The sequence below is a fragment of the Leucopleurus acutus genome (genome assembly GCF_964270905.1).
Source record: "Leucopleurus acutus genome assembly, chromosome: 1".
NCBI lineage: Eukaryota > Metazoa > Chordata > Mammalia > Artiodactyla > Delphinidae > Leucopleurus > Leucopleurus acutus.
Window position 1 is genome coordinate 126,855,038 of NC_139142.1, and position 25,985 is coordinate 126,881,022.

The 25,985-nt window shown below is 45.2% G+C and overlaps 1 protein-coding gene across 1 annotated transcript in view; it reads left to right on the forward strand.

Moving 5' to 3' along the window:
* Positions 1-25,985, forward strand: part of CGNL1 (cingulin like 1) — a 102,025-nt gene that overhangs the window by 64,365 nt on the left and 11,675 nt on the right. The window contains exons 8-13 of the mRNA XM_082846346.1: positions 4,930-5,136; positions 6,072-6,176; positions 11,378-11,530; positions 13,109-13,279; positions 16,724-16,885; positions 19,102-19,191. Of these exons, the coding sequence (XP_082702472.1) occupies positions 4,930-5,136; positions 6,072-6,176; positions 11,378-11,530; positions 13,109-13,279; positions 16,724-16,885; positions 19,102-19,191 (888 nt within the window). The remainder of the gene's footprint in view (positions 1-4,929; positions 5,137-6,071; positions 6,177-11,377; positions 11,531-13,108; positions 13,280-16,723; positions 16,886-19,101; positions 19,192-25,985) is intronic.

The window sequence follows — 25,985 nt, forward strand, 5'->3', positions numbered from 1 at the left end:
TGCGTGTCTCTAACCACCCCGCTTTGGACTTCTCTGCCTTTAAGGTTGCTTGGGTGGAAAATTTGGAGAAGCACTCATGTAAGTGCAAGTCCCGGGCCATCTGGGCCTTTTCCACCCTCCCAGCTATATGTGGTGAAAAGGAATGTCTTAACTATGTAAACCAGCGTGGGAGAGTTGGTGCTCTGCTCTGTTTGTACAGCTGCTCCCCGGCTCCCGCTCTGCTATCTTTCATGGCCCAGAGGTACCCATGAATATGCTGGGGAAGGGTTTCTGGAGCCCGGAGGAGGTGAGAACTGGGCAGGGGAGATGGTTGTCTTCCAAGTGCCTGTGCCCCTTGGTAGTCAGTCTTTTCAACAAAAATGTATATTTATTTAAACATTTTTAATACTTCTTGAATTTCATAGTTCACCATTTAAATCCTCACAAGAGGGTTTGCAATGGAATACCTCTCTCTGCTTCTTTCCATAGCCCCAATTCCCTTCTTCACAGCCAGCCAGTGTTACCGGTTTCCTGTGTAACCAAGTAAATACAGGTGAAGAAATGATCTCAGGGCAATTTTAAGGGATGGTCCAATCTTGAAAAACAAGAGAATGTAGCACATCTGCTACTTTTGCCTTTGTGGTGATGACCTAGGGTAGTGTTTCCGACCTTTTGGAGTGGAATTTGGAATTGATCTTTGTTAACTATTTCTGACTGATTGTATGAATGAATAATAGGTAAGATATTAAAAGACACATCCATGTGATCTTTTTTACAAATAGATATTACATAGGGGGTATGATCTGGCTAAATGAATCGTTAGAAACTGTGTGCCCTTTGGTTTTTATTTATGATGGAACATCCTCCCTAGTCTTGCTGTGACGTACAGCACTTAAGATCAAAACATCACAGAAATGAAGTACCAGCAATTAATTAAGTGAGGGCAGCGGTGTTTGTCCCCAGTGACCTGTCAGAGAAGATCTTTACCAGCTCTGGTCCTCCTAGAGTTCTCCTGCTTTTGCCACAGTCATGAGATACAAACTTAAGCATTTGGAAAAGGTGGTGCATAGTTCAAAGTTCAGAGCTGGAAGAGTTTTGGAGTCCCGCTAGACCAGTTTTCTTTGCTGGCAAGTCATGGAGAAGAACTTGCCTTGAACAAAGAGATGTGATTTTTATTCTTTTAGGTTCCAGCACTGCTGCAAGTGAATTAGGTACGGTTTCAGGAAGAGCAAGGTTATCCTATGGGCTTTACCTGACATAGTAGACTGGGGACGTGGGATGTGGTGGTGACGGGAACAGGGGAGCCGCTCTGGAAAGGTTTGCCAATGGAGGCTTAAGTTAAATTTATTTGTAAACATGATGTGGTTTACCACACTATGAAGACATAGAGCAAAACGTATTATCGTTTTACAAATAGTCAAAACAGGACTAAGTGTCTCAACACATACAAGCTCCCACAGAGGCACACTCAGCCTGTGAAATTGAGAGCTGGGATTGGAGCAGACCCTGCCACTGGCAGCTGAGTGATAACCTGCGTGATCCATCCTCCTAAGACAGATGGACTCAGAATGTGCCCTGCAACTTCCAAACAGAGAAAATACCAAGTTCTAAACATCAAAACACAGCACAGCGTCCTTTATCTAGCATGTCAGGGTGCCAGGTAGGCCCACATCCAGCTTAAGCCAGATGTGGTTTTCAGTATCCTTGCTCTTCCTGAGATGTCTGGGTGAATGAAAGATCACTGACCGCACGTGGAAGTGTTCTTCGCTTTACCAGAAGATTTAGGCAAATGTCTTTAGTCTCTTGTTCTCACCAGTACCTCGGTGGACCTCAGCTCCTCCATCCCCTCCGTCCGACTCAGCCTCTGGGTTTCCTTTGTTCCTCTTTTAAAAATCAGCTGTATTGAGATACTTAACATACAATTCAACTATTTAAAGTGCAAAACCAATGGTTTTTAGTATGTTCACAGAGTTCTTCAACCATCGCTACAGTTAATTTTAGAACATTTTCATCACCTCAAAAAGAAACACTGTACTTTTTTTTTTTTTACAAATTATGTATATAATTATATATATATATCAATGTTTATTTATAAAACAGGATCATACTCTTCATACTGTTTAACTTTTTATGTATCACATCATGACTTTTAAAAAATTTTTGTTGAAATAGTTGATTTACAATGTTGTGTTAGTTTCAGGTATATAGCAAAGTGATTCTGTTATATTCTTTTCCAGATTCTTTTCCATTATAGGTTGTTAAGAGAGATTGGGTATAGTTCCCTGTGCTATACAGTAGGTCCTCGTTGGTTATCTGTTTTGTATATAGTATGTGTATATTTTAATGCCAAACCCTGAACCCTTTAGCTGTCATCTCCCAACTTCTCATTCCCCTCAGCCCTACGCAACCACGAATCTATTCTCCATCTCTATATATTTGCCTATTGTAGACATTTTATATAAATGTCAATATGTGGCCTTTTATGAATGACTTCTATCACTTAGCATAATGTTTTCAAGCTTCATCCACATTGTAGCATGTATCAGTACTTCATTCCTTTTTAGGGCCAAATAATAGTCCATTGTATGGACAGACCACGTTTTGTTTACCCGTTCACCAGTTGATGAGCATTTGGGTTGTTTCCACTTTTTGGCTACCTTGAATAATACTGCTGTGGAGTTTTTGCACAAGTTTTTGTGTGGCCATATGTTTTCATTTCTCTTAGGTACATACTTAGGAGTGGAATTCCTGGGTCTTATGATAACTCTGTTTAAACTTTTGAGGAACTTTCAAAATGTTTTCCAAAGTGGCTGCACCATTTTGCATTCTCACCAGCGGTGTGTGAGGGTTCTGATTTCTCTGCATCCTCCCCAACACTATTATCTGTCTTTTTGATTATAGCCGTCCTGGTGGGTGTGAAGTGGCTTGTTATGGTTTTGATTTGCATTTCCCTAATAACTAATGATGTTGAGCATCTTCTCATGTGCTTGTTGGACTTTTGTGTGTCTTCTTTGAAAGATGTCTATTCAGATCCTTTGCCCATTAAAAAAACCTGGGTTATCTTTTTATTATTGAGTTGAAGAATTCTTTATATATTCTAGATATGGGTCCTTTATGAGATATATGATTTGTAAATATTTTCTCTCATTCTTTGGGTTGTCTTTTCACCTTGTTGGTATCAGGAGCACAGAAGTTTTTGATTTTGATGAAGTCTAATTTATCTATTTTTTCTTTTGTCACTTATGCTTTTGGTATTGTATCTAAGAAGCCTTGCGTAACTCAAGCTCACGATATTTGCTCCAGTGTTTTCTTTTAGAAGAGATTTATAGTTGTAGATCTTACATTTAGATCTATGATCCATTTTGAGTTAATTTTTGTGTGTGGTACAAAGAAAGGCTCTAATTTCATTCTTTTGCATTTGGATATCCAGTAGTCCCAGCACCATTTTGTTGAAGACTGTTCCTTTCCCCCTTGAATTATCTTGGCTCCCTTGTTGAGAATTAATTGACTGTAAATATTGGGTTTATTTTTAGACGCCCAGTTCTATGCCATTGAACTACGTGTGTATCCTTATTTGAGTACCACTTGATAACTGTAGCTTTGTAGTCTCTTATCTCTTAATGGGAAAGTTAGGGCAGGAACGGACAATCTGGACTTTTCTCTTGCTTTCCCTGGTCTGACCAGTTACTGGATTCTTTAGATCACTCCTCAGGTTTTCAACCACACTTTATATCTCCTCAGTCATCTTGCTGGTTTCGGTAGAAGATGATATGTCCAAACAGTAATAGAGAAATCCCAGCTGTTGGGCACCATAGTGTTCTCCCAGCAATGCCCGCCAACCTTGTTCTGACTCAGTAGCTTGACTCTGATGAGCTTTCCCAGATGGATAGAATTAAATGGAACATTTGGGTTGTGAAAAGATGCTCTGGTTTCTGAAACTCTCAGATTGGTTAAGTTCAGGATAACACAGCTTCCTGTACTATTACAAGATTTAAAGATCTTTCTGAAAGGCCATGCAAGCAAGTGATTTCAGCAGATAGCTCTCCCAAGTGGGCTGTGTCGTAGCCTTCGAAGCCAGATCTTGCCTTCCCTGGGCCTTCCTTTCCTTGAAGGCATCTGCAGCACTGTTTTGTGAGCGCTGGGTTTACTGGTTTTGACATCTTTGTCATAGTGGAGCAATAGAAGATGAGAGGTCTGCTGGGAGAGGTGGAATTCTGGACAAGGCCACTTACCATCACTTTTAATATGCTGAGTCAAAAATAAAACGCCTACGTGACATCTGGAATTAACAATAATCATCCTGTAATTGTTCCCATTCCTTTCTGTTACGGATTGTGTGCAGCACATGCTCATTTTCAGATGGTAGTACCTAGAGCTTGCACCGTGAACTGTACCATAATTTAAGCAAATTTTAATTTCCATTTTGTGTTAGACATAAAAAAAAAACAACCCTGTAAGCAGAAATTGCCCTTCATCAAGAGCTTCTACTAAGAGGCCCTGCACGTGGTGAGGGGTCAGGAAAGCGAACTCATCAGTGGTTATAAGAACAGGTTCTGGATTCGATCTGCCCGAATACATTTTCTCCTACCTGAACTTGGACGAATTCTTCAGTCTACCCAAGCGCCAGTTTCTTTGTCTTTAAAATGGTGATAAGGATAGTATCCACCTCCTAGAGTTGTTAAAAGGTTGAAATTTCATGTCAAGGACTTGACACAGGCAAGGGTCGGCACAACTTTTCTGTAAAGAGCCAGATAGCAAATGTTTTAGCCTTTGGCCACAAGTCCTGACACAGCTTTTGTAGCACAAAAGTAGCAGACTGTCGTGCGCTGATCCCTGGCTTAGCACGGTGCCCGGCACGTAGTGGGTTTTAATAAATGCCAGCCATCCACGAAGTTGGGAGCTGCGCCTTGACCCTGGTTCCCATGCTCACCTGTTCTGTGTCTTTAACAGAACATCGAGGTCCTGGCCAGTCGGAGCAGCACCGCAGAGCAAACCCAGGTCGGGCCTGAGATGCGCGCCAAGGCTCTGCAGGAAGAGAACGAGAAGCTGCGGGAAAGCATCCATGAGCTGGAGCGCACTGTCGCTCGGCTTCAGAGGCAGGTTGCTGACCTGCAAGGTGACGAGGCCAAAGCGAAGGAAATGCTCAAGAAGTACCAGGTGAGGCTCGCTGGACCCCGAGCCCAGGCTTGGCGGTGCCGGATCCTTCTTTCCTATGTGACGAAAAACACAGCGACTGGAGAAGCAGAAAGGGATTTATTATCATAATGGAGTAGGAAAGGTCAGGGCAAGCGTGATCATCTCCTCTCTGTAACCCATCACTTCCGTTCCTCTCTGCATGGCACTAATGGGAGATGGGCTTCTAGAGCGGCCTAGAACGGGGCTGACGGAGTCAGGGTGGGAGGCACAGGTACAGGCACGGGAGTCCCCGTTTGCCCAGACATCAGACGTGCTCAACCTCTTGACATGGAGCAGAGGCCTCCGGACACCCAAAAAGGCCATCTGAACACTACCGTCGGGCCCATTCTCACTCGTGACTGTTTATTCTTTTTTTAACAGTTGGTTGACGGTTTCTGAAGTCACGCAAGTCTTAACAGACCAATTACCTGGTTTACCAGATCTCTAGAAGTGGGAGGCTGTTAGCAAGAGACACGTACTGACGGCTGTGAGAGATGGCAGCTGACAATAAAAAGGGACAGGAGAAATGTAAAGGGGAGGTGTATTCTCACAGAGCTTCCCCAGATGGTCATCCATCAGTATCACCTGAAAAGCTTTCCTAAAACTGTGTGCTTGAGTCCATTCAACACCTGTTGTTTCTGAAGCACCAGTGCTAAGGGTGGATATTTGTATTTTCCCAAAAATCATCTCAGATGATTGATGGGGATGTTCACCTCTGGTTAAGTATGGAGCTGCAGACAGGCACACACATCTGTACGGCTGTTGTGTCCTGTCGTGGGCCCATGACAGGTGCACTGTGACTGCAGCCTCTGCTGGCTGTGTCTGTGGATGCCCCCTGCATGCCTTTCATGCCACCAAGTCAGCTTCCTGGGCATAGCACACATCTGAGTGTACACTGACCCCGTGTTTCCTTGTAGGGAGAAACTCGGCAATTAGAGGAGGCCCTCGTGCATGCAAGAAAAGAAGAAAAAGAAGCAGCGTCAGCCAGAAGGGCCCTGGAGAGTGAGCTGGAAGATGCTCAGGTAAACTCTGAGGGCTGTTGTCTTTAATCCCCCACAGAGGAAGTTCGAGAAGCAAACTCGGAGGGACATGTACAGATCGCCACTGGCCCTGTCCTTCCAGGCAGCTCCTTTCGTAATAATAACCGTCCTGGACTTCAGACTATCTATCTAGCCGCGTGGTTCTTAACTGGGGGACATTTGGCCGTGTCTAGAGACGGTTGGTTGTCACAACTGGGGAGCTCCTACTGGCGTCTAGTGGGTGGAGGCCAGGGATGCTGCTAAACCTGCTACAGTGCACAGGAGAGTCCCCATAGCAGTGAGTTACCCAAATGTCAGTAGTGCCAAGGTTGAGAAATCCTGCTCTAGACGTTAAAGAGCCTGACAGCTTTCCAAAGATAAAACATGAATTGTGTGAGGAAGGCCGCCAGAATTGGTCCCCAAGGCAGTGTAGCGTCAGCTCTGCGGCAGAAGCCAATTTCCTTTCTCCTCTGGGCCAATAGACTCCTCAGAGTGCGGTCCTCCAAGATGGCTATTAAAAAGAGCAGGAGAAAGTCATTTCCTTGAAACTAGATAGCTATCTCTATTCAAAATAGGCAGGTTCCTGGAAAATTAGGTTTTCCCATTTGAAGGTTAGAAAGCCTGAAGTACATTCTTAAAAAAAAAAAAAAGTCTGCACTGAGGTTCTAAATAGACTTTGCACAGTGACCTCAGCGTGATCCAGGTGCGTCCCTCCTTCTACCTGCTCTGGGGTTTTAAAGAACCAGCAGCATCAAGCATCCCTCAGGCGAGCTTACGAGGAGGTAAAAGCCGGTGCTTCTGAGCAGGTAGAGGAGGCTGTTAGTTTTCCCTTAGGACTTGCTTGTCTGTAAGGATAGGTCGGGGAGGGGCACGTGGAAAGTGTCAGGAGATAGCTCAGGATTCATAGTGAAAAATGCCTAATTGCAGCTTTCCTTTCGTATACAGCTTCAACTCCTTGGGGCTAGAGGAGGGGAACCTGCTTGCACTAGGGTTCACTCAGGTCAGCCGCGACTCAGGAGCTCTCACCCCCCCGAATCTGCACCTTCTCTCTTGCTTTGGACAGAGACCTTGTTTTTGCATGCAGTAAAGCCCTGTCTTTTCCTCATTTTGGTGTCTGACTGTCCTTGCTTTGCATTTCTTTTTCTTTAAATCTAGGTCTTTGTTATTAACTCTTGTTTGGTTGATTTTGTGTGGATGGCAGCTTCACTGTGCTGCTGTTGAAGGCTTGTGATGGCTACAGCGCAGCAGCCAAAGTGCAGGGTTTAAATCTCCGAGCTAGTTGGGCACAGAAAGAGAGGAAAAACATTTGTACTCTTCAGGGGCAAAAGCGTGCGCCTTTGTGTCACGTCCACACCAGGCACTGGGTGCAGCTATTACAGGCTCTGTCTTTATCATCTCTTGGTCAAACCAGAAAGTTTCACACAGAAGGAAGTGGTTCAGCAGCTGTGAATCTGCAACTCAAAGCTAATTCAGCGAGACAACAGATGATGGCCTCAAGGTCTAAAGATCTTAATGTAATTGCCACCCACCCCCCATCTCTGGCTCACCATCCTTGCCTTGGAAATTATCCCTGACCTGTTACTTTTTGTTCAGGCCTGTTTTCCCAGTGGTGCTGAGATGGGGAGGGTGCTTCGTGCAGTGCGTGGCTGTGCTAGCCACTGGCAACATGATCCAGCAAGAATTTTAAGAGGCTCCAACAGTCTCACCATCATTATCTCAATTATCTGGTCTCAAAAGCAGTGCTATGAGGGACTTCCCTGGCGGTCCAGTGGTTAAGACTTCGCCTTCCAATGCAGGGAGTGTGGGTTTGATCCCCATTCGGGGAGCTAAGATCCCACATGCCTTGCAGTCAAAAAACCAAAACAGAGAACAGAAGCAATGTTGTAACAAATTCAATAAAGACTTGAAAAATGGTCCACATCAAAAAAAAATCTTCAAACAAAAAAAGTCGTGCTGTGAAAAGTGCACCATCACTCAAAAATACGTTGCTTTTTCTCAGTTTGGGAACCAGACGGTCATTCCTTTAGTTCGATAACTTTTTCTGCATGCTTCTCCCAAAGCTGGCAACCGAAGGGAGCTTAACCCTTAGAGTAAGAGGAGAGAGTAGCCGTTTTTTTTTTCCCCCTCACATAAGCATTTTACATTTCAAAATCTTTGTGCCTTTAGCAATCTGTTGCATCTTCGTGGATGGTAAATATATTTCTTTACACAGTGGCTGAAGACCATGTGAACTTAGGTCTGGTTTATTATGACTCAGTCAGACAGGGGCAGAGGTTCTTAAAGGGGATGCCGTTCTTGGTTTGCTTCAGGCCTACCACTTGGTTGAGGATTGCGCCGCTGTGTAGATCAACTTGAACTGCATTCATGGCAAAGACATCTCTGATTCCCTTGAGAATTGGCTTCTGCAGATGGGGAAGCCATAGTTCTTTCCTTCAGGGAGGGATAATGATATATTCCTCTGTATGCCTGCACCTCCCACCCTGTGTATTGAGGCCAGAGAAGAAGAAAGCCCCCATGCTTGTGTGGCATGGGCTCTGAGGAGACTGACTTCCTTCTGATCAAACCTCTCATTCCTTTCAGCACTTTGGCTCACCTGCCACTTGGTTATCATTAATGCCGGGACCTTGCTCAACCATATAGTGAAAGGCTTTGCATCCACTGAGATAATGGTCCCCAAGCTCAAGGGCACTCCCTATACGTCCACCAACCTTGTGTTTTGGATTCTCCGACCTGATAAATTTTCCTCAAATTTTTGTCCCACTGTTAGTCAATGGCCTTGTCTGGCTGGTCTTGGAAATACAGTCACTGTAGCTATAGAGCATTTCACACCTAACTCCTAAATGCAAAGTTGCCAAGTTGGCTGCTTTTCCTGTGAATTTGGGACACACTTTCTCAGCATGGACATATTGGAACATATTTCTTGAATCACTGAAGAGGCAGAGCATTGTTTAAACAGCATTTCTAAACTTTAGAGTATGTTAGAATTATCTGAGTAACTTTCAGATGCAAATGTGTGGGCTCCACTCTAAGAAAAATTGTGATTCCATCAGAACAGGCTAGATTTTGCATTTTATGTAAGCAGTCCACCACCCTTGCCCGGTGATTCTGATATAAGAAATCTTTAGATCACTTTTGGGGATAGGTGTTAATTCTCAACCACTGAGTTTTTATCATATGCCTAAGAGTGAATCTGGACTGTGAGGCATACTGAGATAGAAAATCTATTTCTTGCCTTTACAGATCTTACTACCCTGCAATAGAGGGAAGCATGCAAGAAATGTTTTAAAAATAATTTAGCGAAATTACTATTCTAGGCAAATGTGTATGTTGGGACAGGGGGTGTTGGCCAGGCCCCAGCCTCAGAGTGGAGGAGTCTGGGGTGTCTCCAGTGACACAGGAGAGCAGAGCCAGTGTGGAGGGGTGGTAGGGGAGCCTTCCCCGAGCCAAGGGTGAAACAGAAGTGCACTCACCACGTGGAGGTTGAATGGAGCCGAGGCTGGCTTGTCTGCTGGGCTGGGGCCCCTGGGATTGGGATCCAGAAGGAAGAAAAAGAGAGGCTGGGGGATCTGCAGGGGCAGGGGTTGAGCTGGATCCTGGCGGTTCTATGGGAAGGTGTTGATGTCCTTCTGTATTTGTTTTTGTTCAAGAATTGACATGTTGAGATACATGTTCCTGAGAGCTTTCTCCCACATGAAGGAACCAACCATACCTTGCTTACCTTACCCTGTGTGCTGCTTTTTGCCCCCAGCACCACTAAATCAACCACAGACACAAGTCCCAGGGGTTGACCCTCCCTCTGGTGTGTGTCCGGCTGGACCATGGTGAGACTCACTCCTGCTAATTGCCCCCCACTGAACTCCCGATTACCTTTCTTTAACCACCCTCTTTCCCCAGCTGCTTTTGTTGACATTGGTTCCCTGCAGCAATCAACTTCAGCAGCCCGGCTCTGCTGGCTGTTTCTTTGAGCGGCAGCCCTCCACAGGTGGCTTTTTGGCCCCAGGCCATGTGGCTGGCCAGCAGAGCTGTTCCAAAGCTTTGCAAATCAGGAGTGCCTGAAGTGCTTTGTGAGTGTTTTCAAAACGCCTGAGTTGCTGCACGTGACAGCAGCTTGTAAACTGTTAAGCACTGTACAAATACAACCATTGTCCTTATACAGCCTCTGCAGGGACACAAGACTGAGTAGGTCCTAAGCAGTACTTGTACTAACCCACATTCAGCCCTCAGTGCCCGATAACATTTTTCTTATGATCTAGCTCCTGTTTGGGTCATGCTCCCCCATTCTGAGCTGTGCCCCTTCGTGATATCCTTATGCCAAAGGCCTTAACACTCAGCCGTTTAAAGAAGCCACTATAATCTTCCAAAGATATTTTAGGATTTTCTTTTTTTTCTTTTTAGAGTTGCATGATTTTTACGTAAAGGACATCAGTCTGTATAATGTTGTGAGATGAGAGCCTCAGAGGAACCCAGGGGAAACATCGCACCCAAGATGGTACATTTTTTAAGAAGTACTAGTATTTGGTGCTGATTCACTAAATAACCACTCGTTTGTACTTTTCCTGACTAGTGTTTCTTCCGTTTAATACCTTCTGTCCATCAGGTTCATCAGCTTGTGGATTGCCAAATTCCTTTCCTTCTGTGTGTGAGTCCAACCCATGGATTCTGTTGATTATAACTCCCCCTACCCACGTGGACTCTTGGCCCATGGGATAATGTTCTTTTTTCTTACAGATTCATTTTTAGCTATTTTAATTGTGAGAATCATCTGCACAGCAGAGAAAATGCTCGAACATTAGGTGCAGTGCTATCTATCACAGGATGTCAATTGCCACATGGGTTTAAGTTTGTCTAATGTATAACTTTACCTCAGTTTTCAAGCATGAGTTCTGTCAGGTTTTTGGACACTATCCTGAATCACCACCTGCAGCAGCCTTGGCCGTTTTCTGTATTTCTGTAATGCGTCCTTCGTCTGCCCTTCATTCCTGCGTATGTCTCTGGTTAAATCAACGTTGCGTCTTGGTCCCTGGATTGCAGAGCCGACAATGTCCTTGGGTCTCTGTGATGGCTTTATTTTGATCCTTTTTGTTATCACTGAGGTAGCAGGTCTGATTGCTTTGTGGTGTGGCTGTGAAACTCCCTCTGCCACCTGTTTCTGTGGCTGACCTGGTAGGTAGGTGATAGCACTGTCCTTTCCCTGCCATCTGCAGAGAAATCTGAGTCAGGCCACCCAGGAGCAGAGGCAGTTGTCTGAGAAGCTAAAAGAAGAGACCAAGCAGAAGGAGCAGTTAAGGAGACTGAAGGGTGAAATGGAGAACGAGCGATGGCACCTTGACAAGACCATCGAGAAACTGCAGAAGGAGGTGAGGGGTAGGAAGAGGGGAGGGAGAGGAGGAGGGAGAGGGCGTGTGACCCAGCCCCCCCGTAAGGGCCTGATAGAGCTGAGGAGACCTGCAGTGTGTCTCAGCACACATGTGTCAGGGATTTGCAGCTCCCGGGAAGCAGCTCTTCGGACTTGTTGATAATCCCAGTCACAGGGGAACTGGTTTAGGAAATGCCCTCTGGATCCTGGGCCCAGCTCCTCTCAACAGCTGCCCGAAGAAGCCTGGCACATCACTGCAGACTTCACAGATGTTACCTGAATCAAAACCTCTGTCTTTGTGCGTCATCTGTGTACTTGCACGTCTCTTCCTCGTGCAGGAGTATGAAAGGCAGTTTTGAAGCCCAGTAGTTGCTGCTCCTCTGCCCTAAAACACCCAGAAGGGAAAAGGCACAGAGCTGATGGAGCCACCCTGAGTAGCTGCCATTGTTTTGACACCTACTATGTGCCAGTCATTTACCAGCTATTTTTCTTTTTTCTGTTTTTACATCTTTATTGGAGTATAACTGCTCTACAATGGTATGTTAGTTTCTGCTTTATAACAAAGTGAATCAGTTATACATACACATATATTCCCATATCTCTTGCGTCTCCCTCCCTCCCACCCTCCCTATCCCACCCCTCCAGGCGGTCACAAAGCACCGAGCTGATCTCCCTGTGCTATGCGGCTGCTTCCCACTAGCTATCTACCTTATGTTTGGTAGTGTATATATGTCCATGCCTCTCTCCCGCTTTGTCACAGCTTACCCTTCCCCCTCCCCATATCCTCAAGTCCGTTCTCTAGTAGGTCTGTGTCTTTATTCCTGTCTTACCCCTAGGTTCTTCATGACATTTTTTTCCCTTAAATTCCATATATATGCGTTAGCATACGGTATTTGTCTTTCTCTTTCTGACTTACTTCACTCTGTATGACAGACTCTAGGTCCATCCGCCTCACAACAAATAACTCAATTTCATTTCTTTTTATGGCTGAGTAATATTCCATTGTATCTATGTGCCACATCTTCTTTATCCATTCATCTGATGATGGACACTTAGGTTGCTTCCATGTCCTGGCTATTGTAAATAGAGCTGCAGTGAACATCATGGTACATGACTCTTTTTGAATTATGGTTTTCTCAGGGTATATGCCCAGCAGTGGGATTGCTACCAGCTATTTTGTATCTAACTAGAATTCCGTCTCTATGTATTGTTTTAATCTTGACAACAGCCCTGCAAGGTAAAGATTATGGTTTCAGTATTTTTAACGAGTACACTGCAGAGGCCCAGAGAGAGTAGGTAATGCCCCAGCCATGTAGCTGGTAAGTGGCAGAGCAAGGACCGAGTGTGACCCAGGACCATGGATCTAGCTCCAGAGGATGTGCTTGTTCACACCTGCATGCTACTTCCAAGTTAGAGGAGACTAATCCTAGGCAGATCACGACCAGGTGCTTTGCAGTCTCTGGGGTGGGGTGCTACAGAAGAAAGCAGAGGAGACGTGTTGAGCTGGGACGCACACCTAGCTCCCTGGCCCCAGATGGAGCATTACGGGGTGGGCTCTCACCCATGTCACTTCTTCCAGATGGCCGACATTGTTGAGGTGTCCCGCGCATCAACGCTGGAGCTCCAGAACCAGCTGGATGAATACAAGGAGAAAAATCGCAGGGAACTTGCAGAAATGCAAAGGCAGTTGAAGGAGAAAACTCTAGAGGCAGAGAAGTCCCGTCTGACTGCCGTGAAAATGCAGGATGAGGTAATGCCTGGCCGGAGCAGTTCCCGGTTTACCCGTGTTCAGAATATCCTTCAAGACTGCTTTGAAAGTCTTCTAGGAGAGGCGTGGGGTAGATCTTTAAGACAGCATGTGTGCTTGCTTCTCGGGATGGTTACTTTGGGGCAGATGGCATTCCAAGACACAGAGGACCCAGGGCCTCTGAGGTTAAGTGGACACAGCTTTAGTTGGACCATTTTCGTGATTAATCCAAGATCAGCCTAAAAAGCTTAGCTGCCCTTGGTGGAGCACCAGTAGTGTGCCCAGCTGTGTCTAAGTGATTTATATGTATCATTGTTTTCATTTAATCTTAGAACAGGGATTATAATAACTAATTTTTCTTTTTTTTTGCCATTCGTTTAAAATTATACATATAGAGACTTTCATTGCCGTGGGAGTGGTGGGTAAGAGTTTCAGAACAACGATAATGGAGACAAACAGAAATCTTCAGGAATTTATGAGTACTGAAATTATTAAAACATATTCTTGGTTTTATATTTAAGAATAATAGGGCAAAGTAACCCAAATGTTAGCTTCCTTCAGTCTGGACCTCTGAAGAACTGGGTGTAATAAAGGGAATGTTTTTGGTTATTTTAATGGAAAGCTGAAGACTCTAAAATGCAAGTACAGCGTAAGCTGATTTCTGCTCTGTCTCTTGCCAGCTGCATGACATTGAAAAAGTTACCCCAATTTTCTGAGCATCTGTTTCTCCCTCTTTAAAAGTATACAAAATAATAATGATTTAGTCATTAAATGAGGTAACATGTGAGACTATATGGCAGAGGGTCTATATATCCTGGACACTGATATTAGTTTTTTGTTTTTTTTAATTCTAAAGCTTGCTTTTTTTTTTTTCATAAGCAGTGCCAAGAGCACTAAGATTCCACAGGAAAACAAATTTTTCTTCAAAAAACAAACTTTTATTATCTTTGATGATCAAAGGAAGGTCGCCCATGAGTCAGCGCTGAAACTGTGTGAAAGAACAATGGATATTTATTACAGGCTTCTAGAATACTTCTGAAAGGACCCTGGTAACAGATCCCCTCTGCTTTAGGGTCTTAGGATACAGGACTCCTAGTAGGAACTGAAATTAGCCTATCGACAGCACAGTTCTCTGGCCCTGAAGAAGAATCATTTCTACAGCAATTGGGTGGGAGGATTCTGATACTTGCCAGAATGCAAAGGAACACCTGGTATCCTGTTTTGATTTCAGAAAATCAGTGTCACGGTGACCCCTGTAAAGTGCTTTCCCTTGGTTTTTGTGTAATTATTACTCTGCTAGAATCTTCGGGTAGGAAGGAACCTTAGAGACCCTCTAGTTAGATAAGGAAACTGAGATCCAGAGAGATTAGTTAAGGCCAGATAGAGACCAGTGTTGTTTGTAAAAGGGCAGTAATTCCAAAAAGGATTCCTTACGATGAAAACAGAGATGGCACTTCCTAGATTTTTCTCAGCGGTCTAGCCCTGTGAGGCACTATTTCCATTTGCATGGCAGAAACAGACACCTCATCAGTCTAGAAGGAAACTGCAGTCAGACACCACCCTAAGTCAGGATGGTGAAGTCATGGAGTCGTTTAAAACAAAAATGAATTAATAAGCCAAGGTCACTTGGGATCCTTGAGAAACTCAAGCTCAACTCTGTTCACCACCCTCCACCACATTTTGGTTGAGCTGAGTTAAAGCTCTCAGTAAATAAAAATGCTGCAAGGGTCCATCCACCCTAAGTGCTGTAGTACTGCCTCCTTTGCTTTGAGAGAAATAGGCATTTTACCTATTCTGCCTTTGGCATAGAGCTAGAAAAGTTCTGATGAAGGTCATCGTTAGAGAATTAAGACTTAGAGTTCACTGTTCAGTTTATTTTCTAAATCCCACTTAGCAAAGAGCAGCTTCAACTACTTAAAGGTAGCACTAGTAGGATCAGAAGTTATTTACTTACTCATGATTCCAGACGCTGTACTGTTCTCTTGTGCATGTCCTTAATGAATACTCTTGGTATGATAGAGCCCTCGATAGATGTTAGGAGGGATCTACTGGGCGTCGGAAGGTAGGAATGTGCTGGGCATTGGGGAAGGAAGGGTGAGCTGTACCATTACCTGTCAGTCTTTCTGACTCTATAACCCATGTTCTTTTGGGGGTATTATCTCATTTGAGTCTCACGACAGCTTTGTAAGGTAGGTTTTATATTTATCCCAATATTGCAAATCAGGAAACTGAAGCACAGAGAATTTTTTTTTAAAGACTTTTTTTTGGAGAGATTTTTTTTCACGCTCTGGAGTACCTCTGTATCCAAAGAATGTCTCGTCATCCTTTCTCCATGGGATGATTTTCACTTTGTGCTTTCACTCAGTCACCACCAAAACCAGACTAGGTCTTTATCTGGAGATGTCTTCTTTAAGACTGCTGTTTTCATAGAAATTTCAGGTGTTCCTATCAGCGTCCAGGAGAGGAACACAGTTCCTAGTCTTCCCTCTGGGCTTCCTAAAGTAGCCTAACCTGTTGGGTCCCCAAAAAGAGTATCTTTGAGACTTTCCCAACTTTTCCGTGAAGATCACCCCCAAAGGCTGGTACTCTTTCATGAAGTTTGCCACTTGCTATCATATACTCCCTGAAGGAAATTAACCCTTGGTGTATTCAATTCCTATGACTGTGCTTTCACCTGCTACCCTGTACCACCTCCAGGAGGGAAGGAAGTTGAGAACCAAACAGACAGCCTCAGGCTTCACCGAATCAGTCCACAGAGATGTTAAAGGAGTACCTTCTGCGTGCCGAGTTGCCTAGTTCCCTTGGGGAAATTCCAGAGGAGTGGAAAACACAGACAACCCCTTGCGAATCAAAGCTGTCGGTTGCACTTTCTTCAAAGCTATTAGTTCAGTGCCACCTTGTGGAGGAACAAAACACTGTAAATTATGACAACTGATAACATTCTGCTAGAGAGTAGTGGTTTTCACTTAATTTACATGTTTATATTAATAGATTTTGTGCCTGCAGGTTGCTTTGGGGTCATGATTTTAGCTTTTATCTTCCCCCAGCTTTAAACCTCTGTTGAGAGGAGCCTGATACGGGTGGGTGATAGATTACACTCTGGGAGGCTCTTACTTAGTTCAAGGGCTTTCGGGTATCTTCAGCCATGACCTACAACCATATTTGCTTGTACTACTCTGATACTTTTTTCTGTTATATTTAACGCTGGCCAATATCTGCTGAATGGAATTTATAACCCAATGGGTTGCTCTCTGTAGCTGGAAAAGCGACTTCTTTTTACAGAAGAGGAAACTGAGGCCCAGACGAAGGTGGCGCTTGCTCGCGGGCTTCTGAACCCCAGTGGAGTGTGGGGGCCGCCCAATCCTCTTCAGGGTCAGCCTGCACGTTGACGAGATCTCTGTGCTCCTGACTTGCCGGGATAAGCACCCTAGCCCCTCTTCATTCCAGACGCGTCTGTTGGAGGAAGAGTTACGGGACTACCAGAGAGCTCAGGAGGAAGCGCTCACGAAAAGGCAGCTTCTGGAGCAGACGCTTAAGGACCTGGAGTACGAGCTGGAAGCCAAGAGTCACCTCAAGGATGACCGAAGCCGACTCCTCAAGCAGTTGGAGGTTTGTGGGCGACGCGGGTGTGGGACTCGAGGGAAGCAGACTTTCCGCTCGCGCCTCAGCCTTTGGGCAGCCTTTGCCTTTTTTTCTCTTGAACAGCAAGACAGTAAAGTCATTTCTTGATTTGAGGAAGAAGCTAGTAGTTTGTAGACTCATAAGACGTCAGAGCTGGAAGGAATGATGGAAATAGTCAGACAGTGCTCAAGGCCAGGGAGAGAGAGCTGGAATTTAAAATCAGTGGAATTCCTGATTCAACTTCACAAATCAATAGAAATAACTTTTAAAACCTCCAGGGGACTTAGTAGCAGTTGATATCCAGGGAGTGATGTTTCAACCATTAAAGATTTTATTAGATGGGCCCTTTTAGAGGCTTAGAATTACCTGGTTAGGGTGTCATGCGCCCCCCGCCCCCACCGCTAGATTGCCGTGTGTTTTGCTGATGTCCTGGTTCTAATCTCATTAGGGGAGGTCATTTTAAGTCAAGCTAAGGTCAACCCAGGTAACTAGGAAGTGATTATTCTAGGACCCAAACAATCTGGTTAAACACAAGCTAAAGCCTCGTCAGGCAGTGACGTGAGAACCTTTGGCGTAATGACCCTTGGCCTGACCCCCTGAAGTCTCCTGCTGGGTTCTGTACAGTACAGATTATAGGCAAGAAGAGAGCCCTGCGAAGAGGTGCTTTTAGGCACACGTTAGGTTGCCAGATCATCTCCTTCTAGAATATTCTGACTAAAAAGAACATTTCCTTTTACTAACTCAAGGTGTAGAAGCCATGGCATAGCTAAGCTTCATTTGCCTCTGTGCAGTATTTGAGCTATTTCTCCATTAATTATAAAATGAACAGCTCTCAAGACCCCGCCCCTGTGCGGCACACCCTAGGGTGCTTCCTCCCTAAGAGGCGGCTGGCAGGACTGTCTTGTTGGGACTCATATCTTGCTTGTTCCTTTACTAACACTTAACAGATGAATTCTCAGACTCAGGAGCTCTCTCAATAAAGGCGATTGTCTGTAAACTCAGAAACTCAGGTGACTGTCGTATGTAAATGCGGTACTTGTGGATGTTTGGTGATTCTGAGTGACACTGGCCTTGGAGGGGTCAGGAACCACTGAACAAACAAGGAGGTTTGGTGCAGGCCCCAGCTGTTCTGAGTTGGTCTTTGGGACTTTGGACTCCTGGGAGAGAGCTTTCTGGGTTCTCTGTAGATTTCGCTCACAGCAGGGAAGGCATTCACAGACATTTAGTCATTCACGAGTTCTGTTTTATTTCTGGTGCATACGGAGGCGTGTCAGCCAACTTTGACAATCGCAGAGACAATATTTATGTACAGATGCTGCAGGCTCACATAGAGACTCATAATGCTGATTGCTTTTAGTGTGTCTGGCTCATGGCTCTGACTTAATCCAGACATATGACACGTTGGCTGGTGGCAGGAGAAACACATGTACAGACCCCACTGGCCCCCAGTTCGAGGTGGGGTGGTTTGTGTTCAGAGCCTCTTTTTTTTTTTTTTCTTTGGTACACAAAGCTACTTTGAAGTACTTTTCTCTTAATACTCAGTGATGTTAAATTAGGAAGGCCGAGGAAGATAGAAATTACTCTTCTTCTGTGAATATTCGGTTTAGCAGAATGGGCTGGCTGTCTTTATGTTACTCTGATGGGGATTTGGGAGTGCATGGTGTTAAGTATATGAGGTTCCCTAGCAGAAAAAGGCAGATGCAAAAGGTTGTTCTAGACTCTATTCCTGGGAGGGTCTTGGAAGCCCTGAGCAGGAGAGAGGAAGAACATTGTCCTGAGTTTAGAGTATTTAGAGGAGTGTGCCTTGGACGATATCTTGGTTTCCACATTGTTTTTTAACAGATACCTGTTAAGCTTAGGTAGATATTTGTAAAATTACTGATTCATAAGGAAAAAAAAAGGCTTGAAGGAAACATGCTAAAATATCCTCAGTGCTTGTTAGGGTTTGGGGTAAATATTGTTTTCTCCTTTTATGTACTCTCTAGATGCACAATTATATTTTACATTATAAAAGCAATAAAACCCAGTTTTAAAAAGATGTACTTTGCGCAGTATGAGAAAAAGACACATCTTTCCTCCAAACTCCAATTCATGGTGTTCAGCTCTGATTTGCCCTTGGGGTTGTCCTTCCACAGCGCAGTCCTTGCTCCTAAAAACTTGGTCAGTGCAAGTTAAATAGGCTGTGTTTGTGACTTCTTTCTTAGGACAAGGTGTCTCAACTGGAGATGGAACTGGAAGAAGAAAGAAACAACTCGGATTTGCTGTCTGAGAGGATCACTCGGGGCAGGGAACAGGTACTGTTCTGTAGTTGAGTGGTGAGTGGATCACCCTGCATGAAAAAGGAAATGTGAGAGGTTAAGCCTGAGGATTCAGCTGGAGGAGGGAGAGAAAGTCCCTGGCTGATGGAGAGGATGGAAGGTGGGGTCAGTCACTAAGAGGGAGGTGTAATATATAACATGGAGCATATAGAGTGGAAGTTTCCAGAGTGGTTATGTATAACAATGTATTAGTCACAATAGGCAAAGTGCTTTTAGAGCTGAGGCTCTAAGAATCATTAGTTTAACAAGCAATCATGAAATTTGCTAGCTACCACTGTATTAGTGCCATGGGAAGTAAATGATATGATGCAGTCTTCTCCGTTAAGAACTTTGCCCGCAGGGCTTCCCTGGTGGCACAGTGGTTGAGAGTCTGCCTGCCGATGCAGGGGACACGGGTTCGTGCCCCGGTCCGGGAGGATCCCACATGCCACGGAGCGGCTGGGCCCGTGAGCCATGGCCGCTGAGCCTGCGCGTCCGGAGCCTGTGCTCCGCAATGGGAGAGGCCACAACAGTGAGAGGCCCGCGTACTGCAAAAAAAAAAAAAAAAAAAAAAAAAAGAACTTTGCCAGCAAATTAGCAATACATACACCTCTGAGGCATCCACAGTACAGTAACAGTACCTTGCAAGTGAGTGCTTTTCGCAGTTTTCAAATGACAGGAGTTTCACTTATATTTGATCCTTACAGGAACACTGGGAGGCAGCCAGGGATCGTTCACACTGTCCTCGCATTGTCCATAATGGAACTAATTTCCCAAACCACACTTGGGATAATCCCAAGGTTCTGAGGGTTTGTTTCCATGTTTTAATTAAAAAAAAAAGTTCAGAGTGCCTGAGTCATATCCTGGAGATGGGGTGTCACATCACTAGAAAGTGATAGCACCATTAGCTGGTTACCATGTCCCCATTACATGCCCAAACCATTTGACAGATAAAAATGTGGAAATATTATGGGACAAGGATTCAGAACATTCAGTGGTGGTTTTACAGAGAGTTTGTATTCACTAATCTCAGCCTTTTATTTACATGATACCTTTGGATACCTATAGAAACCTCTGATGGGATGTACTTTCAATGACAACTTATTTTTACGCCCAGCTCCTGAAAATGGTGCCAGTAAAACTGTACATTTAATAGACATTTAGAAAGCTCTTCACCTTTTGATTTGCTTTGGGCACTTTCTTAATTAAACAATGCAAACAAAACCTAAGAGCCTTGGATGGTACTGAGTATAATTTAGGAAATTATCTGTGTGAAGGATTTAAAGAAAAAGTCTGAAATACAAATTAATACAAAACTAATATGGAATCTTCCCACTTTCCTCTGCTCACCCTTCTCCTTATTCATATGTACCACCTTTCCCACACTTTGGGATGACCAAGAACTGGAGCTTCCAGCGCTTAGGGACAGTGCCGTTCTAGGCTGGTAGCCCCTGTTCAAAGTTGAAGGAGAGTCACTGGCTTCTTTTCCATCTGCCTTCGCTTCCCTATTGACAGCTTCTTTGCAAACAGGTCGGATTCTGGTGCTCCTTTGCTCCTGAGAGTGAAGGAAAGTCCAAGCAGAGGCTCCATCCACCCTCCCACTGCACTTGGGTTCTGCCTACATATTTCAGTCCTGTTGACGGTGCTAGTATCATTCCTCTGGAGGGGTGGCAGCCCACCCGACCTGAGCTGCAAAAGTTTAGAGAAAGACCTTCATGGAAACCTGAAGTTCGGGTGGAGAGCCCAACCTTGACCTTTGAGACCTAATAGTTCTTCGTAAAGTCTGCATTTTCTAAGTTCTCCTGCTGGTATAGAAGCTGCTTTGTTAGGAATTCCTGCCGGCCTGGCTAAGGCGCCCCCTTACCACAGGGCTTTTCAGGATCTGCTAAGCGTTGGTGGTGATGCGAGAAGTGGCCCTGAATTTGTTTTGCTAATGCTTCTTGCGACTTAGGCAAGGAGGAGTGATGGGGAAGTATGTCATCCTATCAATAACCAGGCAGTTAAAACAGCCTTCCAGACCCGAAGCAAAACACAGACAAACTGAACCAGAGATGGTTGCCTCCCTTGAGTCTGCTGATGGCCCAACACTAAGGAGGCCCGTCACTTAGGTCTGTTTGCTTTGGGCCTCTTCTCTCTTCTCTCAACAGGATTTGTGGGTGATAGAACTGCTCTCTGTGATCTGCTCAAGGTTGAAAATATTTTCCCTGAGCTGAGAACCTAAAGTAAGCCCGGGGAGGAAGTAGTAGAGGGGACGTACTTGTTCTCTGGAGAGGAATCCCTTGTCCAGCCTCCTGCACCGACCCCACGTAGCTCCAGGAAAGTCTCCGCCCCTCTGAGCGCAGCCTCTAAGATCTATGCAAAGGAGACTGTTTGTCCAGGAGATTTCTGAAGTCTTTTCTGAATTCTCACACTGAAATGCTGTGAGAAGGTTTTATAAAATTAAGTGTCTGAGTCGCCCTTTAACTCTGTCGTTCCCTCCCTGTGTCTGAGTTTATGTGCCTGAAAAGATGGGGTTCACAAATGTCTCTAGGCTTTTTGTTCTATTTGTTCTATTTTCCTCGTCACTTTTCTTTGTTCTCACTGCACTCTCTGGGGTAGGGAGGGTAAAGCCTGGTGTCTGTTAAAAGTGGAGAAATTGAGCATCGTGTTCAAACTGAGGTACGAGTTACGAAAACAATAAAACAAAACAAACCGCTGAGATGAAGTGGGGTCTCCTGATGGAGTGCTCTCTTCTGGCATGAGGTGCCTTTGGATTTCTGAGCAAGGGTAGAGAAATGGGCTTGTCAAATATACCCGCCTTACAGGAAAGCATTTACTTCTCACTCAAAGTCAAGGTCAGTCGGAGACTCGCTTCTTGCCTCTTAAAGTAAAGGTCCAAGAAAGGGCTCTGAGTGTGGACAGGTGGGCCTTGATTCTGAAGTTGTTTCCGTTCATTTAGGTTAACTTCTAGGGATGTACCGGCTGCCTTCCTGCCCGAATCAGAGAAATGGGAAGCTTCTAAACCTAAGACCCCTTCTCCGCCCCCTCACATGCTGCCCTGTGACACCTCCTCACGGGAGATGTCTCTTAAGGAGCAGGAAATGGTGCCTGTCTGTCCTCTCCAACCTGATTTGTAGCATCTGGTCTGGATGTGCTGCAAACTGCTCTGAAAAGGGAAGGTGTGGGGAACTTTATGTTTTGGATCTTGGTCTCTTTAAATTAAAAAGTCAAAGGTTGCAGCTCTTCTCTCTTCTTAATCTCTGCATGCTCACAAGCTCCCTGTCTAAATCTTTTTTTTTTTTTTTTTTTTTTTGCACCCTCTGTCTGAACATCTCCCATTCATTCTCCTAGTCTGAGTGACAGGGCTTAGGTGGGAAAACAGAAAAAGAGGTTTTCCGGTAATTTTAGTGAATTGCCTACACCATTTACAGAATCTTAGGTCTGGCGAGTACCTCCAGGTTCATTTCCCCAGACTTTCTGTGCAGTGGATGAGAGAGCCGAGGCCCAGAATCACCTGTGCTCCAGCCAGGGTGCACGGCTGACCAAGGCAGGCACTGTGGTTGGCTTGAGGAGCAGAGGCTTCCCTAAACAATGGATAACTATCAAGAAAAAGCAGTGGGTACTAAATGCCAAGTGAAAGAGTCAGGCAGCTAAGGAGGGAAAGACCATGATAGCGAGGGTGACAGTGGGAGTTCTTAGGGGAAGGCTGGCCCGGAGCTGGCTTTGCAGAAAGGGTAAGATTGAGACAAAGTAAGGAATGGGAAGGGAATCCTAGATATGGTGGAGGGTGTGAACAGGGATTGGGAGGTAGGGTCTATTTAGCATTTTCCGGAGCAACGAATGGACTGCTGTGCTTGGTTAGGTTTCTGGTGTCCGTGAGGGAATAACGGGAGAGGCAGGTTGAGGGATTTTGAAAGGACTGTACCCTGAAGGCAGTGGGGAGCCTTGGAAGGTCGTCTACCAGAACAGTGAAGCATACACAGTGTTCTCGAAGGGGATGGGAGTAAGGGCAGGAGAAAGGGGGCCTGAGTGAAGCCTCAGCTGGGCTGTTTCCAGGGACAGAGGACAGGAGAGGCGGTTGTGAGATCAAACATTCTATCCTTTTCATGTGTTCGTTTCCACTTTCTCGTGCTTAACATCTGATGCTCAGTAAATGCTGGCAATGTTCTTTGTAAGTTCCCAGCCCCTCTAAGGCCTTCCTTTTAGATACACGTTCAGGATATTCTTTTTTTTTTTTAATTGATTTTTATTGGAGAAGAGTTGCTTTACAGTGTTGTGTTAGTTTCTGCTGTACAGCAAAGTGAACCAGCTCTGTGTATACATATATCCCCTCTTTCTTGGACTTCCTTCCCATTTAGGTCACCACAGAGCCCTGAGTAGAGTTCCCTGTGCTGTACAGTAGGTTCTCATTCGTTATCCGTTTTGTACGTAGTAGTGTGTATATGTCAATCCCAGTCTCGCAATTCATCCCACCCCCCAGGATATTTTAAAGTTGAAGGAAATTTGAATGAAATAGCGGGTGCTATACTGGCTTTGGGTCTGTTTGAATCCGGAGAAATCCTCTTTCCTCTCCTTCCTCTAAAGCCCTGCCTCCCTTTACGATATTTGCCGCCCTTCCTGAGGGCTCTCCGGGTGCTGGGCGCTGTGCCCGTGCCTTGCATGCTTCCTCTTGTTGTTTCAGGGCTCACGAGGCTAACTGACTCCTTAGGGTCTCGAGGCTTGTAAGAAGTGTGGAGCCAAAGCCCATCACCTCCCACCTGTTCCCGTCATCCCAGCATCGGACAGTGAGGGTGGTAAAAACACCCCAAATGTTTGGGTCTCTGTGCCCAAGTTTAAAAATAATGCCACAGTGTCTCTTAATATGAGTGAGGGTTTATTTTCACCTGATCCTCTCCTGACCCTCGTCCTGAGCCCAGGATTCAGATGGCCCGGCTTGGTGTTGCACATGTGTCCCACAGGCCGATGTTCTAGCTCCTTGGGCACTGCTGCGTGACTGCTGGTGGCTGAGTGCCTACAGTGAACAGTAGATCTGGGCCGAGATGGAGAGGGGTTCTCTTGGCCACGGAGGCCAGGATAACCCAGCCCAGTGGAAGGACCATTTGTTCAACCCAGGCAGCCAGCAGGCAAGAGGAGAGCTGCCCTGTTGCCTTGGCAACTGCAGGGTAAATCCCAGTGGATAAAGTTGCAGGCTTCTGCAGTCATTTTCAGGAACTGCTCCCGAGTGGCTGGCTCACACCTGCTCCTCAGTCTGCACCAGGGGGATGCAACCACCAGAATACGGGCCTGGGAAATAAGGCTGCTTTGCAGCCAGCACGTGAAAGATCAGAATGGGATTTCTTTCTTTCTTTTTGTTTTTTTCTTCTTTAATTAAAATGATCCTGGTCTCAGAACTGCCTCCTATTGTAAAGACTACTCAAAAACCCAATGTGTACAGTGGGTTAATAATAATTTTCCTTTCTTGTGACTGAGTATCACTTTTAGTACTAGCCAAGAGTGTGTGCTCACCAACCCCTTTACAGCCCGACGGTAAACACAGGTGATGGGGTTAAATATTATTATTAGCGATCATAAATATCTCTGGCTTTTCATTAACCCAGAAGGCAGCTGCTTCTAATCCTGAGAGCTGGCTCAGGTCACGGGTGCCTCTGACATAAACCCACTGGAATCTGATACTGTTATTTCCGATCAGCGTGCTCAGGGTTTAGCATTCTTTCAATCCAGCTGTGATAACTGTTGCCTTCGGCTCCCCTTCTGTTTTTAATTCGACTGGAAAGTTTTTGTTTGGTCTACTTGGTATAGTTGAAGGGTAAACAGCAACGTAAAGCGCTAAGCTTACATAAAGAAATGTTTTCTCAGCCTCAGATTTACTTCCCTGGTCCAAGGGAGGAAGCTGGCTAAGCCAGAGGCCATTTCTCTCTCTCTCTCTTTTTTTGTCCCCAGTGTGGGCTCAGGGTGAGAAAAGTCTGATGTGGGATATTCACGAGTCACGGGGCCATTCCTGGAGGTCACAGTATTGAGGAACTCGACGGAAACACGTGTGGTTTACGGTGAAACCCACCCTTGGGGGTATTGTCCGTAACACCACGTGGTATTCCTTGTGTACGGCTCCGCGTGGTGTTTTTAAAAAATTTGTTCATTTCACACTTAATTTATTTTTTAAGTTTTTATGTTATATTGGAGTATAGTTGATTAACAGTGTTGTGTTAGTTTCAGGTGTACAGCTGGTGTATTTATTTTAGAATTCAGGGTCTGGCTCTCCTTTTTTGAAGACCTGAAGGAAGCCTATCATGTTTGTCAAAAAGACTGGAGGAAAATTGACTGTCCGGTGACAGTAACTGTTAAGTTTTATGGTCTCACATTTGTTCCTTCCTGTTCTTCACTCTGATTTATTTTACACTTGCATTTTAATAGCCATCTTTGGAGGGGATGTGGTGGGGTATAAATAATTACTGTTTTGCTTTGGTTTTCTTTTGGAGACTCGCATTTGCCTGGGGCGCTCCTGGGAGGTCTTGAACCTGCAGGGACCTCCGAGATGCTGTTTCCTGAGTGCCCCTCTGTACTGGGAGGCTCATTTCCTGGCAGGATCCACAATTTCCAGCCAGTAGCCCCGAGGGAGCAACACCTTGGCCGATGGCCGCTTCTTTAAGTTTGTCCTGAACCCCAGCCTGGGCCCAGTGCCGTGGACCCCTTGGCGATCTTTAAATCCCTCCACAGCGCTTCTCTGCCTCATGCCACTGGAGGTGCTTCTTCCTTTTAGGCTCCGAAGGCCCCCCCAGAACTCCTACTTCTCAGTTTTGCCCTTCACTGAGGGA